General features: G+C 56.0%; 1 protein-coding gene across 1 annotated transcript in view; it reads left to right on the forward strand.

Annotated features, from left to right (window-relative positions):
* Positions 1-7,600: 7,600 nt before the first annotated feature.
* Positions 7,601-18,800, forward strand: part of STK32C (serine/threonine kinase 32C) — an 83,814-nt gene continuing 72,614 nt past the window's right edge. The window contains exon 1 of the mRNA XM_060286821.1: positions 7,601-8,017. Within this exon, the coding sequence (XP_060142804.1) occupies positions 7,756-8,017 (262 nt within the window). The 5' untranslated portion in view covers positions 7,601-7,755. The remainder of the gene's footprint in view (positions 8,018-18,800) is intronic.

The raw sequence follows: 18,800 nt of genomic DNA on the forward strand, positions 1-18,800 counted from the left end.
TGTTATAAAGCAGAAACTAACACACCATTGTAAAGCAATTATACCGCAATAAAGATGTTAAAAAACCTCTCGATAGCCAACACCTGGGAAACGTGTGTGCCTCTCCCTCCCTCCATTTTAGGGATGGGGAACACGAGGAACCGCCCAAAGGTCAAGCAATTAACGAGTGGGGGGGGCGAACCCACCGCAGGCTGCCTGCGCTCCCTGGAGACCCTGGGCCTCCCCTGGGGTCCTTTTCTGTGTTTTAGGGGGAGAGAGGCTTCAATCTCCCGCAAACCTCTGAACAGAAAGAAGGCCTCAGGACCGAGAGCAAAACCACAGGGCCTAAAAGCGGGCGGAGCGGGCTCCGTGGGGTCGGGGAGGCGGCTCTGGGTCCCGGCGCCCTCCCCGGTTTCTCCACCGCGCCGGGCCGCCCTCGAGGCCCCGCAGCTCCGCACCCCGCAAGCCCGCGGTGCCCCCAGCCTCTCGGGATGCGCCCCCGCTCCCGGCCCGCCCCTCGCCCCCCATCACCCGGCGCCCCAGCCTCTCTCGAGGGGCCCCCGACCCCGACCCCGGGCCCGCAGCCCTGCCTCACCCTCGGCGCCCGCCAGCCCACCCGACGCCCGCACGACCCGGGCGCCGAGTGCGGCAGTCCAGCAGCGGAAGCTGCCGGCCCCACGCGGTCGCTATGGAAACACCCAGCCTTACGGAGGCCCGCAGGCGCCAAGCCGGGCGGAAGGCGCGCAGTCGCGGGGCGCGCGGGGCGTCTGGTGCGCCTGCGCACGTGGCACTCATCCAGACTCCAGCGGTCCGCCCGGAGCCGCAGCGCCGCAGCGCTGGCGCGTCGCCCGCGACCTCCTCTGCCGGGCAGTCGGTGACACATACAGAGGTGAAGCGTTCCGGACGAAGGGGACATGTGTGCCGAGGCCCGGAGTGTCGTGATGCGCGAGCGCGCGCCTCTGCGGAGCGGGCGGCGGGGCACCTGCCGGTGGGCTCTTCGGGGGACCGCAGGATACACACGGGAAGGCTCGCATTTCAAGTTGACCATCTGGCGTCAAGAACTTGAAAGTCCTTCCCGTTTTATACCTTCCCGTCTGCAGTAGGCAGACCTACGTCTTCTTGGGGGTCACAGGATGGCTGTCCCGGTTGCAGTCGTCACTCGGACGCCCATCACCCGGGAGGAGAACGAAGCCCCCAGTAACTGCCTCTGAGATCTGGCCGGAATCGCTTCGGCTACCTAGACCAATCAGCAGAAAGGAAATGAGACCACCACAGGGCTCGGACCAATCAGGATTTCTCTGTGGGTCTGGACCCCCCCCCCCGCCCCCACTTCTCAAGCACTCAGGTAGAGGGTCTGCATACCTCTTATCAGTCAGGCGGCGAGCCACTAGAGGATGACGTCATTAAGGGATTTGACCTTTGCCATTGCGGAGGCTGGTTGGACAATCTCTGAAGGCTGCTGCCCTCCGCCTGATGCTGCAGCTTGAAGTGTGCAGGGCAGGTATTCAGGAAGGGAAGGTGGAGGTAAAGGGGGGACCAGCGAGCCCAAGCTGGAACCCACGAGGATGGATGGATCACGTGGCACCGATGGTCACAGAACTACACACACACCCAGCCCAGGAGTTGGAGAAGCTAAAAGACTCGGGGAGACAGACTAGCTGCACGCCTGCCCCCAACCAGTGAGGTGAGCTGGCAGAGAAAGGACATTGTGTGCGAGCTGCAGCCACACCTGGGCCCCTGCCCTGGCCGTCCAAGTATAAAATCATTACAGCTGCTACCTCACTGCACCCCCTAACCCCTCAAATCTCATGCACAGTGCCTCCTGGGGCCGAGTTAGGAAACCTGCAGGAAAGAGGATTCTGGAGAAGTAGTTCAGCCTATACACACTGACACATCGCACAGCCACCACGATACCGGAAAACAAATGGAGGTACTGATAGGAGTGAGGAAAGGGGTGATTGGTCGCTGAGCAGGCAACCCGAAGTGTCAGCTACAAGAGCCACTGAAGACTTTCACACTGATTGTAACATAAGGCCCGCCTTGTTGTAAAATGCTCACTTTGGATTTCTGCTGTGGTCACGGCAGGTGATGCCATTCAGAACGACCCTTCCACGAACAAGGGAGTGAGGAATATTTTCTGCATGTATGCTGTATGTCGAAACTAGACTTTATTCTATATACGTTCTTAGAACAAAATATGGGTGAATTTTATTTTATTCTTAGGCTAAGAAAGGATTTCTTAAACAGGATATAAAAGCGCTAACCATAAAAACAGATGTTGATAAATTCACTACATTAAAAGTACTCTTGTTTATCTAAAAGATACCATAAGGAAAATTAAAAGTTGAGCCCCAAATGAGAGAAGGTATTGGCAATTCTCCTATCCAATAAAGATTAGTATCCACAATATATAATCCAATGAGGATTAACATGCAGAATACATAAAGAACTCCTATAATTCAATTTTAAAAAGCTTAAGACAATAGTTACATTTAGACTAATAGGCAAGAGATATGAACCAACAACTCCCAGGAGAGAAAAAAAATGGCCAATAAAGATATAAAAAGATGCTCCACTTTACCAGCTAGCAGGGAAATACAGTTTTATCTGAAATGAGATACTGTTTTACCCTTGCTCAGTTGGCAAAAATGAAGAAGTCTGGGAACACCTGTGTTCATGCCCGTAGCTCATTCTTCTGTCAGGGTGTCCACCGGAACTTGGGGCATCTGGGAGAGCAGCCTGCTCTCCTGTCGGGCTGGATCCCCACGTGCAGAGACCCCCACCGTTCCCCTCTGGAGTCTCATCAGGACACGTGGGCAGAGACATTCACAGCAGCCTCACTCATTTTAGCAAAACCTGGGAAGGACCCCAAAGGCCAAGAAAGAGAAAGCCATGAAATGAACCAACAATAGCTACTCACAACAACAAGAATGAATCTTAGAAACAGCTTTTGACAGAAAAAGCAAATTCCAGGAGACTTCATAGAGTATGAAATGCTTTTCATACCAGCAAAACTAAATGATAAGCCGCAAATGTGAATGGTAAGATTCTAAAACCAAAAATCAAGAGACGAGTTGGCCCATAATATGAGCCGGGGGAAGCAGGAGATGGGGTGCACCTGGTGGGTGTTATGGGCTGAACTGTGTCCCTCAAATCCCATGCCTGACCCCCAGTACCTCAGAATATGACTTATTTGGAGATAGGGTCTTTAAAGAGGTGGCTAATATTAAATGGGGTCATTGAGTGGCCCTCATCCAGTGTGACTGGTGTCTTTATAAGAAGAGGAAATTAGGACACAGACACACAGAGGGATGACCTCGTGAGGACACAGGGAGAAGACGACTGTCTGCAAGCCAAGGAGAGAGGGCTCAGAAGAAACCAGTCCTACTGACTCCTTGATGTCAGACTTCCAGCCTCAGACCGTGAGAAAATAAATTTCTGTGATTTAACTGCCTGCTCTGCAGGTTTTGTTAGCAGAGCCCCAGGAACCAATGCAGTGGCGGTCCAAGGACAGGTGGTCCCTCAGTCCAGGCCGGGGCAGAGGGCGGGGTTGCTGGTGAGTTGGGTGGCCGCTAAGGGCTATTTCATTCTTACACTTCAGAACATTTGTACTTTTTTTAAGGTTGTTTTTTTTTTTTTTTTCTCCCTGCGTGGCTTGCGGGACCTCAGTTCCCTGACCAGGGATCGAACCCAGGCCCTCGGCAGTGAAAGCTCATAGTCCTAACCACTGGACCACCAGGGAGTTCCCAGAACATTTATATTTTGCATGCGTCCCTTTGTCTGCATCCTGCTACACGGCAAAAGAAGGGCTGCAGTGGGGGCGGGCGCAGAACCAAGCGTCTGCTGCCTGTCTACTGGGTGCGGGGCGGGGGGGAGTCCTAACACCCATTCCTGCTCAAGCCTGAGCCTGGGGGTCGTTCCTGGATGTCAACAGCGCTGTTCCCACGCTCCAGCTGGGAACTTGGGCAGTTACTTGCCTCCCAGGCCTTCTTTCCTTCATCTGTGAAGTGGGATGGTCACGAGAGGTGTTTTGTAGGGTAGCTTATACCCGGAGTCTCACCCAGACCTGATTTAATGGTGGGACTTGGGACTTCTGAGCTGATAATATTTAGGTGAGATTTTGGACTTAGAGTTGAAGCTCTAACGGTGAGATTTTGGGGATGCTGGGATGCGGTGAATGTATTCTGCGCATGGAATAGGCTTAGATTTGGAGGGACCAGACAGTGGACTGTAGTGTGGGTTTAGTGGTGGCCCCCAAAAGATATGTCCACCCAGAACCTGTGAATGTGACCTTACTTGGAAAGAGGGTAATTAAGTTAAAGAAATCAAGAAGGTGTCATCCTGCGTTAAGGTGAGTCCTAAATCCTATGACAAATGTCCTGATAAAGGTGAACACACAGATGGAAAGACGATGTGATGATGGAGGCAGAGCTTGAGGTGATGCCTCTGCAGGCTGAGCGATGCCAAGGACTTCCTGGAGCCGCCAGAAGCTGGGAGAGACGTCTCAGGACCTCCAGAAGGGACCACCCCTGCTGACACCTTGATTTCCGACTTCTGGCCTCCAGAATGGGGAGAAAACACACTTCTGTTGTTTTCACCCATAAGTCTGTGGTCCTTTGTCACAGCAGCCCTGGTGACACACTAGGAGCCTCATGGAGTTAAGCGGCGAGTTTGTGCTTCAGTCCTGGTACCATGACAACAGAGAGGAAGGATTCCTTCCCAGCAGCCATGGGGCTCCTCTTCTCCACTGAGCATTTTCCTCTCCCCATTCATGCTCTCTGGAGTCATCGGAAGCCAGGCAGCCCCATGACCCGGAGAATCAATACCATCACCAAGCCACCCAGCCACCCAGCACCTGGCTCCCCACGTCCTTGCTTCCACATGTACTTTGTCCCATGTCCCACCAGGGCTAAGTCGGATGGCACCGCAGCCAGGGATGACCTGGTTTTCCATTTCCTGCTGGGAAGGGGACTCATGGTTTCCCACATAAGTGAGCAACTCAGGATCGGAATCCCATTTGAGCTTGTTTCCTGTTTCCTGGGGCCAGTTCTGGTATGTTTCCCAGCAGGAAACAGCACATTCAAATTGGGCAATCTGAAGGGAGTTTAAAAACAGGACTATTTACAAAGGTGCAGGCAGCGTGTTAATTTCAGAATGATGCTATTGGACAAAGTACACATGAAAACTGGAGACTCTGCCAACGATCGCACCCTCTCAGGAAGCTTGGCTTTTTGGATGAATTATGGGTTGACGCACGTTTGTGTTTGGGTTTCAGGGCTTGAGCCTTGAATACAAATCAGACCCCTGCTGTTCTGCACATGCCCTAAGTGGGCACTCGCCGTCCGCCAGAGACACTGGCCGCTTTCTGCCCTCGCACACACTCTCATTTCAATCTCAGGGACAGTGTCATCACAGCTCCTGGGCCCCAGGTCTTCACAAGGTCACTTGCTCGGACCCCTGCCGACCGCCCCAGCTGCAGCAGTCCTGTGATCGCGCACTGCCCACGATCCTGTGTGGGCGCTCCCATGTGCTGGGTGTTGTGGACACGTTTATCTGGTTACTGAGTCATTGACAGTCCCCTGTCACTGGCACAGGATGGAGAAGCCCCTGTCCTCACCCTGCTGAAGTTCCTGATCATTGTGGGCACCCCTGGGCACAGGGACACTTTGCTGGCCTCACTGCCCCCTCCCCGTTCACAGGTAAGTCCCTCCCAGGCCCCTAGAACTTCACAGTGGCCCTCGGTGGAGTGCGGCAGCCTGGTCTGCTCTCGGGTGAGGCAGCTCCTGGCCTTTGCTCTGTCTCCTGCCCACTCTGCACCCCTTGCTCTCAGCCTGCCTGGGGTGACACTCTGCCTCGGTGCCCCCCGCGCCGCCCCCCCCTTCAGAAACATTCTTTCACTCGCTGCTGCCCCGGAAGGATGGCTACAGAGCCCCTCCTCTGTGCCGGCGCTGAGCTGGGTGCCTTCAACGTGCTGACTGGGTGAGGGCAATGGTAGGAGGGAGCCATGTTCCGAGAGCGGCTGCAGCTCAGCATAAGGAGGCTGAGCCCAGCCTGGGAGCCCAGAGCCCAGGGAACTTGCCTCCCCGGAGTTTAACTCAAGACTGGATGCACGGCAGGTGGTAGTCGGCCCGGTTATGCTGCGGTAAATACACCTCCCAAATCTCGAGGGTTTCCCACAGTGGCTGATTTCTCCCTTGTTCTGTGCATCCACTGCTGGTTGGAAGGTGGTCCCCAAGTGATGGGGACTCCCTCTTAGCCAGGGGGGCACGTATGGCCAGTCTGGACACTGGCTCCTAAAGTGTGGCTCAGAAATGACACAGTTCACCTCTGCCCGCATTTCATTGGTCAAGCAGGCCACAGTGGTCAAGGGGCTCCACCGAATTTCAAAGGTGGGGTCGGGGACAAGCGTAGTTCTACCTCGGGCAGTGGACGGGAAGCGGGAACAGCCAAGACTGAGTGCCACTACTTGGGGGGGGGGCGAGCCAGGTGAGGGGCTGCGAGGGCAGGACAGAGCCCAGGGTGGCTGAAAGATGTCCACGGAGGGACGGGCGGTGGCGGGAGAGACCCGCAGGGCCTGGTGCCTTGGCCTGCAAGCCGGGTGGGTGGTCCTCTGTCAAGGCGGGGCAGGGGTGGGTGGTCCTCTGTCATGGTGGGGCAGCGGAAGGCCCTTTCAGGACTTCCTGGGGTAGGAAGGAACCGCCAGCTCTGCGGGCAGAACCTAAGGAGGCAAAGGCTTCCAAAAGTCTAAGACAACTCATAACAAAACAATTCTTCAGTGAAAAAGTATTAGGCGCAGGGAGCTGGGCGGTACTGAGAGTCTTCTCCTGGGTCGTTGGCTGTGCAGAGCGCTTTATCCGCGAGGTCCCTCCTGGCCAATCGAATGTCGGGAGGCGCATCAAGCTCAAATCGCGCCTCGGACCACACCCCCCACCCCCATACGCTGTACAAGGTCCCCGGGCGGCCTGAGGCGCGGACCGTCGCCAAGGGCTTCCGCTCGGGAACCGTGCCGGGCGGACTACACTGAGGGCCGGACTGGAGACCCAACCAAGGGTACCCCGAGAGCGCAGGCGCGTGTGCCCAGCGTCGCCGTGACCCCGGGCGCACCCGTGCGTGCGTGTGCGCGCGCGCTCGCTGTCAGGCTCTGGGCCGGCCGGCCGGAGAGGGGCTCGCGCACCGGGCCCGACCCCGCCCCGCCACCTCCGTCCCTCCCTCGGCGGTGCAGCCGCATGGGGGTATCGGCGCCGGACCCGGGACCGTGGGGCTGCGCGTCCTGACACCGACCCGGCCTCGGCCCCCGCACAGCCGTTTCCCGCCACCCCATCCCGGGTCCCGCGCGTGGTCTCTCCAAGGGCAGAGCCGCAGGATGAGGTTTAAGGCTTCCCCGGGTCGGGCGGCAGCAGTCCGCAAGCCATCTTTGTTCACAAAGGCCAAAGGGGCCCCCTCCTTCTCTCCTGTCTCTGCCGCCGCGTCGTCGTGCTTTGCATCTGCCCCTACTGAGGCGGGCGGCGGGTACCCGTAGCCGCTCGCCGCACCCCGCTCCGGCCCCGCCCAGTCTCCGCCCCCTGCGCTCGCTCCGCCCCGACTCCTTCCCGCCGGCCCCGCCCCGGCCCCGCCCCCGCGCGCTAGCATTCGGCGGAGCCGCCCGGGCGGCCGGGACCCGCGAACGCCGAGCCTGGGGCGCAAGGCGAGCGCTGCCAGTCGCTCCAGCTCCTGCTCCTCGCCCGGCGGGCGGGCCATGTCCCGGACTCTGGCCGCGGCGCGCACTCCGGTCCGGCCATGAGGAGCGGCGCCGAGCGCAGGGGCAGCAGCGCCGCGGCGCCCCCCGGCTCGCCGCCCATCGGCCGCGCGCGCCCCGCCGGCCCCGACGCGCCCCCCGCCCCGCCGCCGCCCGCCGCCGGCCAGCCCCGGGCCAGGGACACGGGCGATGCCCGCGCGCAGCCGCGCCCTCTGTTTCCGTGGAGCAAGTGGAAGAAGAGGATGGGCTCGTCCATGTCGGCGGCCACCGCGCGGAGGCCGGTGTTTGATGACAAGGAGGACGGTGAGAACGGCCGCGGCGGAGACTCCGGGCCGCTCGCGGGGACAGCGTTGGGACCCGCGCCGTCTGGGGACTCCGCACGCTCTCGCAGCGGGGCCGCGGCGGGAGGATTTCTGCGGGTCGGGGCACCAAGGCCTCCCGGTGGGAAGGCGTCAGGGGCGTCTCGGTTTCCGAGGAAACTCGCGAACGGTGCTTGCGATGCCCACGCGTGTCTTCCGTGTCCAGTGGCGGCGCGACGGGCGGAGTAGGCAGGCCGTCCCTGCGGGGTGAGGGTCTGCGGTCGGTAGGCGCGAAGGCCCCCGCAGTAGCGAGGGCGCTGTGTTTGCATTTTCCTTTTCTGCGAGGTGTGAGCGCTCGGTTGTTACTCTGCACGTGAGGTGTGCCGAGTTTGCGAAGGGAGATGCCTGCCCCACAGGTGGCGCGGGGGCCCGGCCCTCGGAGCTCAGTGTAGGTGACGGCGCCGCGTGGCTGCCGGCGTGCCCACCTTTGCACTCAGACGTGCGGTGGAGGCTTGCCTTTGTGCAAAGACCTGCCCTTTTGGGAACTAGTTTGCCCTCAGGTCCCCCTGCAGGTAAAGCTAGTGACCCGGAGGTAGGCGCTGGTGGAAAGCAGGAAAGACCTGCAGGCACGCCTCCTGGAGCCCTGCCTGACAACGGCCCTTTCACTTAGCACCCTCGGGAAAGGTGGCTGTGCAGTGTCCGCCCCTGGGGCACTGTGATACTTTCACAGGCAAACATACAGCTCTTCTCTGCAGATGTCATGCAGATAAGTTAAATGCTACAAGATGACACATTTGATGTTTTTTTGACATTTTCTTAAAATAGTCGAAATATGCATTTTTCGTTTGTAGGCAGCCTGCAGAAGTAGGATGGATCTTTTATAATTTTAGAGCACAGCTCAGCGAAAGAGCCCAAGCTATTTATTTCTGATACATAATTTAAGCATTATAGGAAATTACAATAATACGACCTCAGGCCAGTGTTGGAGAATGTGCAGGCCATGTGGGCAGTCCTCACAGACAGCGATGCAGAGCCTGTTGCTCAGGGGGGCCTGGGCTCTGATGAGCCTGGCCCCGGTCATCGAGGAGGGGCATGGTGCCTGGACTTGCTGGAGGGGCATCCAGGACCAGCCACGCCCACTCAGTGTGTTCTGGGGAGACCTGTCTTCGTGTTCTAACTTTGGAACACAGCTCACTGCTGGGAGTGCTTCCTATGTTATATGTTTTTGTTTTCAGAGTAAATATTCAAAGTGAAGAAAGCCCAGAGTGAATTAGGAACTAATCAGGAAGGAGATTTGCATCTAGCTTCTGGCTGCACGATGAGAAAACGTCTGAGAAATACATCAGATGTCTGATTTCAGCACTTGCTGGTGTCAGCTGAGAGCTGGCCACTCTTTCATGTCTTAGCATTATGCTCCCCAGGGCAGGTGGTGTAGAAAGAGAGAAATTGAGGTAGCACAGTGGCTGCCTTCAGCTTTGAAAGGTAGAATTTTTCTACCTGTTCACAGTGTGTTATGTCTCAGGATCCAGGGATCGTTAAGGAGGAGCCAAGAGCACAGAATCCAGCTGTGCTGCACGCGATCAGATTTGAGAATTATCTAACACGACCCCCTTCTCCCCACCCCTGTCCCCGTTTGCCTGAAGCAGGACGGCAGAGGTGCCGGCTCTTCTGGTCTCGTGAAGGTGGGCTGTTGGCTCGGCTGCAGGTGCTCGCTCTTTAGCACATGTGCCCATCATCACCTGCTCATCCCTGGGCATGGTGGCCACATCTCCAAACTGAACACAGCACGAGACTTTCCTGGGCTTTGTTTGGTAAGATTAGGATGCCAAGCCTGGCCCTGGTCCAATGGCCGTGGATGTGATCCAGGTGGGCGGCCACTTTGTTCCACTTTTATTCCATGTTTTCACGTTATCGTCAGGGCGCACACGACTTGGGAATCACAGTAGGTGTTTGCAGAGAGAATGTTGTGCAGCTCTTGGCCTGAAGCCTGTGGGTTTATTTAGGCAGAAGCAGTGGGGTTTGGAAAGGCGGAAGGCCAGTCTTTCAAGAGGAGAAAGGCTGCACCCCACCTTTCTTTCAGGGTGTGAAGACGTCCCCCCAGACAGGGAGGGTCCCACACTTCCTCGGCCCCGTGCAGGGTGAGCCGAAAGAGGTGATAGAGCTGTGCTGAGGACGTGCATTTACTGGGACTGCATGGTTGCCATGGCAATGTGAGAGCTTCTGATGAATTTTTTAGATTAAAATACCCAATTAATATATCAGATTTGGTATGCAGAGAAAAGGAAAAGAGAAAATAAGAGCGCAATTTAACAGAGTGCCAGGTAGATTCCAACTACAAAGTGGAGTTACGACACGTGGGATCTTAAATGTCCCCCTTCCCTGTTAACCCTGAGGTGTCTGAGCCACTGTCCTTACTTGGCAGGTGTTGGGTGCTTGTTCAGAATTCTCTGGGCTTCCTCCTCACACCGGAACCAAGGGTCCCCTTTCCTCTTCCCGAAACCCCATGCCTCCTCCGGTGCGACCCCTCTTGGGCTTCAGGAGCAGTTGATTTAGGGGTTGACCTTGCTTGGGACCTGCCCCAGTGCTGCGGGGTGCTGGGCAGGCCCCTTCATTCCTCTCGTCTGGGTGTCCCCACGAGGGTGCTGAGTGGGGTTCCATCACTTTCTGCTGAGCAGCTCAGTAACTGGTAACTGGGGGGCACCCGCCGTTCTCAGCAGTCTGGCTAGTCTCAAACCTAACATGGTATTAGCTTGCTAGTGGGGGGCAACTAATCACCGAGAAGGTTTGCCTTTGCCCAGAGAACTGGAAATAAGGGAGCCCTCGAGGGCTGAAACGCCTGGCCTGGGTGTGTTGGGTGGGGTGGGCAGTAAGGCGGGACACGGGGCTACCAGAGTCTTATAACCTTTTCCAAAATTTATAAAACCTTTGTTTTTTTTAATTAAGAAGCATTAAAGTGTATAAATTTGTAAAAGAGTTTAAGACTTTGCTAAAATTATTCTATATAGGAAAACCAAGACATCGGTAATTTCAGCACTGAGACCTATTAGCGTGCCTCTGCCCCAGCCTTTTTCTAGGAATGTACTCACACATCAGCCACAGAGCAACACTCTTTATGTCTTTGATACAGAAATGGGATCATGCTCCAAATACGGTTTGTCTCAACCTGCGTCTTTTACTTAGCGATGTGTCATGGCCGTCTATAGATCTGCAGCGTCCTTTGTTGGCTAAATTTACAATAGTGGTTCTCAACCCTGTGAACTAGACTCAGAGGATGCTCTTAAAAACTGTGGCTGCCTCCTCCGGAAATTCAGATTGAATTTGTTGGGGTGGAGTTGGGGGGCGCTGGGGCTCAGGCACCAGGACATAAACAGTTTACCAGTGAGCATCCTTGTATGTTCATCTTTGTACACTTGACATTATTTCCTCAGGATAACTCCTAGGAATGACATTGACGAGTCAGAAGAGTGTGCACGGAGTGTGGCTTGGTGCCGCTGGCCAGCTCCCTTGGAGATGGGCAGTCCCAGCACAAGACATGGCTGTCCTGGACGGTTGTTACGTGGCGGTGGCCAAAAGGATGGGGCTGCTGCAGGTGTGGGGTACCCAGACAAAGGAGGAGGTGGGGAGACCAGTAGCAGACGAGGAAACATGAATAAATGTAGTGAAGGGCAGGAGGGGCCAGAGGAGAGAGGAAGAGGGGGGCCTGTGTCCGGCGCGGCTGGCCGGGAGGGAGATCCCATTTGCCTGCTCTCGGAGCGCAGGCAAGTCCTCTTTCTCCGACCCTCACCGCCTCTGGGTGTTAGTGATGTCTGTGTTTTGACCGTCTGAAAGGTAAAAGGATTGTATTAGTGCTCCGAGTCTCTGATGACCAGTGAGGTTGGTAACGTGTTTCTTTGCATGTTGGGGGCGTTTGTGCTCTTCCTTCCTGAATTGCCAACTCCTACCCCTGACCTGTGCTCCCTGTTGGGATGTTTGCTGCCCGGTTTCTTTCCACGGTTCCCGGTATACAACGGCACATGCCCTGGAGCAGTCATTTATCTTTCTATGTTGCTAGTTTTCTTCCGTGTGGATGTGCTTAGTTTTTGTGTGGTCAGATTCGTCAAGATCTTCCTTTCTGGCAGTTTCTGGCCTTGGTGCCCTGTTAACACCAAGCACAAGTGATACTCACCCAGTTTACAAACCTGCACCTGCACTTTCTTCTAGTACTTCTGTGGTTTCACTTTTCATGTTGCAGATTTTGGTCGGTTTGGACTCACGCTGGCCACAGTGAGAACGGTTTCCTCCCGTGGGTCCTGCTCTTGCTTAGGCTGGGCACATTCACTGCCTGTTTCTGTCGAATTGTGAACGAGATCTTTGCAACCATCACGTTCCACCCTGGTTAGTGCTGGTAGGAAGGAAATCTTAACTTTGAAAAGTATCCGGCCCGTGTGTGGCTGCTCTGCTAAGGTTCCCGTTAGTCCTCATGGCTTTTGAGTTGATTTTCCCAGGCTTCCTGGGTGGTCGGTCGTGTCACCTGCCAGCAATGACTCGGTGACTTTACGGTGCTTATGCCCACTCTTCCCCGTCATGTGCCCAGGGCTCACGGGCAGCGGAGAGCGGTGCTGAGCGCACGGGGGGCTGACCCGATCGTGCTGATGGGGCCGTGGTTCCAAAGTGACAGTCTAGCCCTGTTTACTGAGTCTTTGACCAGTGGTGCGTGGACCTGAGTTTTAATAGGTGTCTCTTCCCTTCCCTCCTGACCCTGGGAAGAGGGGGTGGCTGGCGATGGGGGTGGCAGCTCTCTGTGTGGCCCAGGCTCGGGCTGATGGCAGTTCACACCCTGTCCCCTGCAACGCGGGGGCCTTGGTGGCCAGCAGCCTAGTGGCTGCAGACCCTGGGTTCCTTTAGCAGCTGGCAGCAACGGTGCAGAGGCCCCCGGTACAGGGGTGGGCATTTGGGTTCAAGGTGGGGAGGAGGTGTGTGGTCCCGGCTGGCCTTGCACCCCTGCTCCTGGATTCCCTGGGCTCCCACATGCAGTGCCAGGTGTCCCGGCGGGGCCGTTGGGTGGCGCTGAGTTTGCTGCGTTCCTGTGGCTGACGAGGCTGGTCTGGGATGGACTTGGGACCCACTGTCGTACTTTTTTATGTAACAAATGTCAGCTCTGCACGTCTATCCATCTGGCTGTGTGTTTTAAAATGCTAAAAATAAGTTGATTTTCTTTTAAAAATCTAACCACCCATCCTCCCAGTTGAGAAGTAGTGCGAGGATGCACTGGAGGTAAGTTTTGCTCAGGGCTTCTCTGTGAGGGTGGAGCCGCCCAAGGCCCCAGGATGGTCTGAGGGAGGCAAAGCCACGGACAAGCATTCATTCGGAGCAGGGTCAGGGCAGCTCACAGTGGCTCCTAAACTGTCAGGGTCCCCTGGGGACCTTGTGACAATGCGGATTCTGATTCAGCGGGTCTCAGGTGGGGCCTCAGGGTCTGTGTTCCCATCTGGCCCCAGACGGTGCCAGCGTGCTGGACACGGAGAGGACACACCCTGGGTGGGAGGGCTTAGCGAGGACCCAGCAGGTGGGTGGTGGAGTGGGCGTGGCCCCCAAGGCACTGGCCCGACGCATAGGGAGCAGCAGGGGGCCGCCTGCTCTGGTGCTCCGCTGGGCCATGGCAATGGTGTTGGCAGTGGGTGGGAGTTTCCAAAGCTACTGCTCGTCCTTCGTCTGGAGATGTGCTGGCTCTTCCTGCAGAGGGATCTCATTTAGCTCTGTTCTTACTTCTGTGTTGTTCTTTTTCTCTGGGTAGCCCGCTACACACGTACCCAAAACATCAGTGGCATTTTGTGTCCTGCATTTTCAGGTGACGCTACAGCCTGAACTTCCCCCTTTGCAATGACTAGATTCTCACCCAGGTGTGGCAGAGGACGCGCTACCAGAGGCAGGTGGCCCCGGGCTGTATAGACGCCCCCCTTCTGGCCACTGTGTCCTCTTGTCCTGCTTGCGCTGAGAGTCCAGCCCCACGCCCGGGACGTGCCATGGGTGTCCCCTGTTCTAGGCCGCCTGAGCCCGGTGGTTCCTGTGTTCAGGGTCTGTGCTCCGTGGCCCTGGTCCCGATTCCCCTGTCAGTAGGAAGCTCAGAACCAGATTTGGTGTCCGTTCACCTTAGTGTGGGAGCAGGCCTTCTACCTGGTGTCTTTTTTCCTTCCCAGTCAGATTTTTTCTCCTCGTTTGAAAAAGATGTAGAACTGTGTGTTTCCTCCTCCCCGCCTCACTCTGCTATCGCTGTGTAGCTCTAGGTAGAAATAAGGCTTTGGTACGCAGTGTTCCTGCGGGCTGGTGAGGGTCCGGTGAGTGCTGAGCCTTGCTGTCCCGCAAGCTGTGTGCACGCCCCCTGCAGCCCTGCTCCTGTCCCCCGGGTCGGGGCCACACGTCGTCCATGATGGCTCCTCTGGGGCCTCCTTCCCGCCTGGGGGGTGGGCACACGCTGATCAGCGGCCTGCAGAACACGCTGGGCCCGCCTCTTCCCCAAACACTGGCCGGGCCCAACGTGCTGAATGATTTTAGTGCTCATAATTGGAGAAGCTACAATTAATAAAATTATTGTTATTTTTAAAAACTGGGAAGCCTGCTTCATCAGAAACTGTTTTGCCCGTTGACCTGGAATCTATTATCTAAAAACCAAGGCAGCTGACCGAGATCAGTGTGGCTCCGTCCAGCCCCAGCTGCGTCATTTGTCCCCACCCTCCGCATCCCCAGGTGTGACACAGGAGCCTGCGGTGGCCTCCAGCATGCGGCCCGAGCAGGCGTGGCCACAGTCTGTGCTGTGCAGACCCGGCTTGGTGTTCTTTAAGTCGTGAAGCCAAGGAGATGATGTGGGTGAGAGTCAGTGTCGCCCCCAATTTATTAAAAATAGGAGCTGAGCACATTCAGATTCCTGGTGTTTACACGCTGACTAGGGAGGTCTCTGCTCTCACATCACGGCTTTTCCTTCACGCGCACCAGGCGGGGCTTGTCACCGAAGCCAGAGACGAGCAGCTTTGCGCTTGTGTGTCTGTGAGTCTGTCAGGCTTGGCAGGACGCTGAGCCTTCTCGGGCACCAGGCACACCCCCCACCCCGCCCCGAGCAGGGTCCGAGGTGCTCAGTGCTGTCTTCCCGGGCCCTGTGTCGGACTCGGGCCCGTTTCCGGAACGCCCGGCCCCTGGGAGCCGGGAGCGGGGTCTTGGTCCCGGTAGCTCAAACCGGGCACTGTTTTATTATTTATTGCTGGTAATAAAAAACCCCCAAACTTAGTGACTTAGCAATGACCATTTTTATCATTTCTCAAGATTCTGTGACCTGGGACTCTAGACAGGGCCCAGTGGGGATGGGTCCCCTGCTCCGCACGCCACCTGCGGAGCCAGAACGCGCTTGGGGGCTTCCCGTTCACGGTGCCTCGTGATGGCTCAGAGGCCTCAGGCTGGTGGAAGCCTCCGCGGAGTCGTGTCCCTGGCGGGGGCGGGGGGGGGTTCCTGGGGGGAGGAGTGTCCTTAGTGGGGTGTCCCTGGGGTCTCAGTTCCTGCTGGCGGCTGCGTATCAGTTATCTATGACCGCTTAGCCCATTGCCCGAGAACGTAGCGGCTTAAAGCGACACACATCACGTCCTTGTTTTGGGAGTTGGTAATTCTCGGGGGCGGCTCAGATCCCGGCCGCGTGCTGCACTGTAGGAGCCCCTGTGGCTGTCCTGGGGTCGTGTTTGTTTGCATTGTCCCCGATTCTTTCCTTTTTTCTTTTTCTCCGTGTCAGGGTCCTCTTGTGTTTCTGAAATCATATTTTAGCTCCTCAGGCAGAAAGGATAATTTGCAAAGTTAGCACAGGACTGAGAGAGGAGAAAAGGAGGAAGATAAGACAGAAAGGAGGGAAGATGCAGAGAAAAGGGGGGTAAAGAAATCACGCGCTGAAGAAAGGGTTGGGCCCCAGCGTCCGTGTGCTTGTGCATGGGCTGGCGTGGCCCTGCCCGGTGGCAGATCTGCCTGGCGCTGAGGGAAGTGGCAGCTGAGATGGAGCAGCGGGTGGGCAGCGGCGGGGTGGGTGGCTGCTGCCCGGACAGCTGGGGACGAAGCGGAGAGGGAGGCCCGGGCTCTGTGCCCCGTGGAACTAGAGTCGGACGGTGGACCCTCAGCCGTGTGGATCCCGAGGCTCGCTTCCAGAGCCCACGGCACTTGGAATGTGCCGGAAGCAAGGGGCTTAGCCAACACAGAGCCCCGGAGCTGGGCCTGGAGCAGACCCTGTGCTGGTGCCGGGCGTGTGAACCATTAGAGCAGGAAGTGGTGGGAGGGACCGAGAATTGGGGGTCAACTCCTGCTGTCCCAGGCTGCCCCCCAACGACCTCAGCCCCCCCTCGCCCCCCGCTGCCCTGGGCCCCTCTCCAGCGTCACTGACCTTACGGGAATCAGCGGGCGGGAGCCTGCGGCTCCTGCCTCCTCACAGTGGCCGCGCACCCGTGGGTGCCCTCCTGTCCGGTGACCGGGCATCATTATTAATAGTGCCTCCTTCTGCTCTTGGACGTGTCCCAGTTTGGATGATAGATTATATGGCTGCCCCTCTAGCTGCCAGACACTGTTGCCAGATGATCCTTTTTTCCTTTATAGCTTTTTATTATATAACGGAAAGTGACAAGAAAAATATTAAGACTTTCAGTGTCTTATGTAATCTCACCACTATTATAACAACCATTTGCCCTTTTTCGTATCGCCTTCCAATCCATACTTGAATACATACAAAATATATATTACTTTTAACAAACTTTTTTAAAGTAAACTTTGTTTAGAACATTTAGCTTTACAGAAAAGTTGTGAAGGTGGTAACAGAGGGTTCTTGTATATCCCACGTGGTTTCCCCTAACGCTAATATCGTACCTTTGTCATAACTAGGGAACCAGTGGTGCGACATAGTTGTACTAGTCAGGGTTCTCTAGACAAACAGACCAATAGAATAATAGCGTGTGTGTGTGTGCGCGCGTGTGTGTGTGTGCGCGCACGCGTGTGTGTGCATGTGTGTGTGTGTACACACATATGCTTACATACAGGTATTTAAGGAGGTTTATTAAGAGGAATTGGCTCAGGCAGCTGTGGAGCCAAGAAGTCCCGCAACCTGCCGCGCTCGAGCTGGAGCCCCGGGGGAGCCTGTGCCGTGATTCAGGGCGAGTCTGAAGGCCTGAGACCCAGGGGAGCCAAAGGTGTGGTCTCAGCCTGAGGGCAGGAGAGGATGAGACCAGGGGTCGCTGCTCAGCAGGGCGGCCGGAGAGGGGGGCCTCCCTCCTTCCTCCGCCTTCTGTTCTGTTGAGGCCTCAGGGCACTGGTTGACACCCACCCACATCTGGGAGGGCCGCCTACCCTTCTGAGTCCCGGGTTCAACTGCTAATCTCATCCGGAAACTCCCTCACAGACACGCCCGCCCAGAACACTTTAATCTGGGTGCCCAGGGCCAGTCAAGGTGACGTGTGAAATCTCTCAGTAACTGAAGCCGTAATTTATTGAGGTTTGACCTGTTTTTACTGAATATCCTTTTTCTGTTCTAGGATCCCACCCAGAATCCCACATGACATCTAGCTGTCCCTCTCTAGGCTCCTGTGAGCTGTGACAGCTTCTCAGACTTTCCTTCTCTTGACGACCGTGACGCTTTTGAGAATAGCTGGTCGGATATTTTGCAGAATATCCTTCAGCTGGGATTTGTGACGTCTTTCTCATGGCCAGACTTGGGTTATGGGTCTTCGGGAGGAAAACCACAGGAAAGGCAACCTTCTCGTCACGTCCTGTCAAGGTCCATACTCTCAGCACAACTCATTGCTGCTGACGCTGACCTTGATCACCTGGCCGAGGTCCTGTCCGTCAGGGGTCTCCGCTGTCAGGTTACTCGGCCCCCCTGTCCACACTGTGCTCTTTGGAAGGAAGTTACACTGCACTGCCCACACTTAAAGGGTGGGGGGTTAAGGTCCACCTCCTTTAGGGGAAGGTAGTTACATAAGACTATTTGGAATCCTTCTACCCAGAAGATTTGTGTATTCTTCCCATTTACTTTGTTCTTCAGTCATTCATTTGAACCCACGTGGACTCATGGATGTTTGTTTTATGCTTTGCATTACGATCCAGTACTGTTGTGTGTGTTTATTTACTTTTTGGTCAGATTGTCCAGCGTTAGCCGTTGGAAGCTCTTCCGTTGGCTCCTGCGTCCCTCTGGCCTGCTGTCCTCACTGTTTCCTGTCTTTGCTTCTTTCTGAGCACTTCCTTACTTTCTGGGACTAGAAGATGCTCTAGGCTCATCATGTATATTCCCTGACCCAACCCTAGAATCAGCCAGTTCTCCAGGGAGCCCTGGTCCTTCTATTGGGGAAGGTGTTAGAAACCAAGATCTGGGTGCCAGGTGTGCTCACCATTACTGAGAGATAATGATCTTTTAAAGCACAGAGCTATCTATGTAAAATAGACAGCTAGTGGGAAGCGGCCGCATAGCACAGGGAGATCAGCTCGGTGCTTTGTGACCACCTAGAGGGGTGGGATAGGGAGGGTGGGAGGGAGACGCAAGAGGGAGGAGATATGGGAACATATGTATATGTATAGCTGATTCAACTTGTTATACAGCAGAAACTAACACACCATTGTAAAGCAATTATACTCCAATAAAGATGTAAAAAAAAAAATAAAGCACAGAGCTGACTGCACTGCTCCCTGGCGTAAGGCTCTGGGGTCCCCCATCACTGCCTTTGTTTAACTAAATGTACCTACTGTGCTCCTGCTCTGTACACTGCAGGCGGGAGGGAGTGTGAATTGATACAACCACTTGG

The sequence above is a fragment of the Globicephala melas genome, chromosome 16 (assembly GCF_963455315.2).
Source record: "Globicephala melas chromosome 16, mGloMel1.2, whole genome shotgun sequence".
NCBI lineage: Eukaryota > Metazoa > Chordata > Mammalia > Artiodactyla > Delphinidae > Globicephala > Globicephala melas.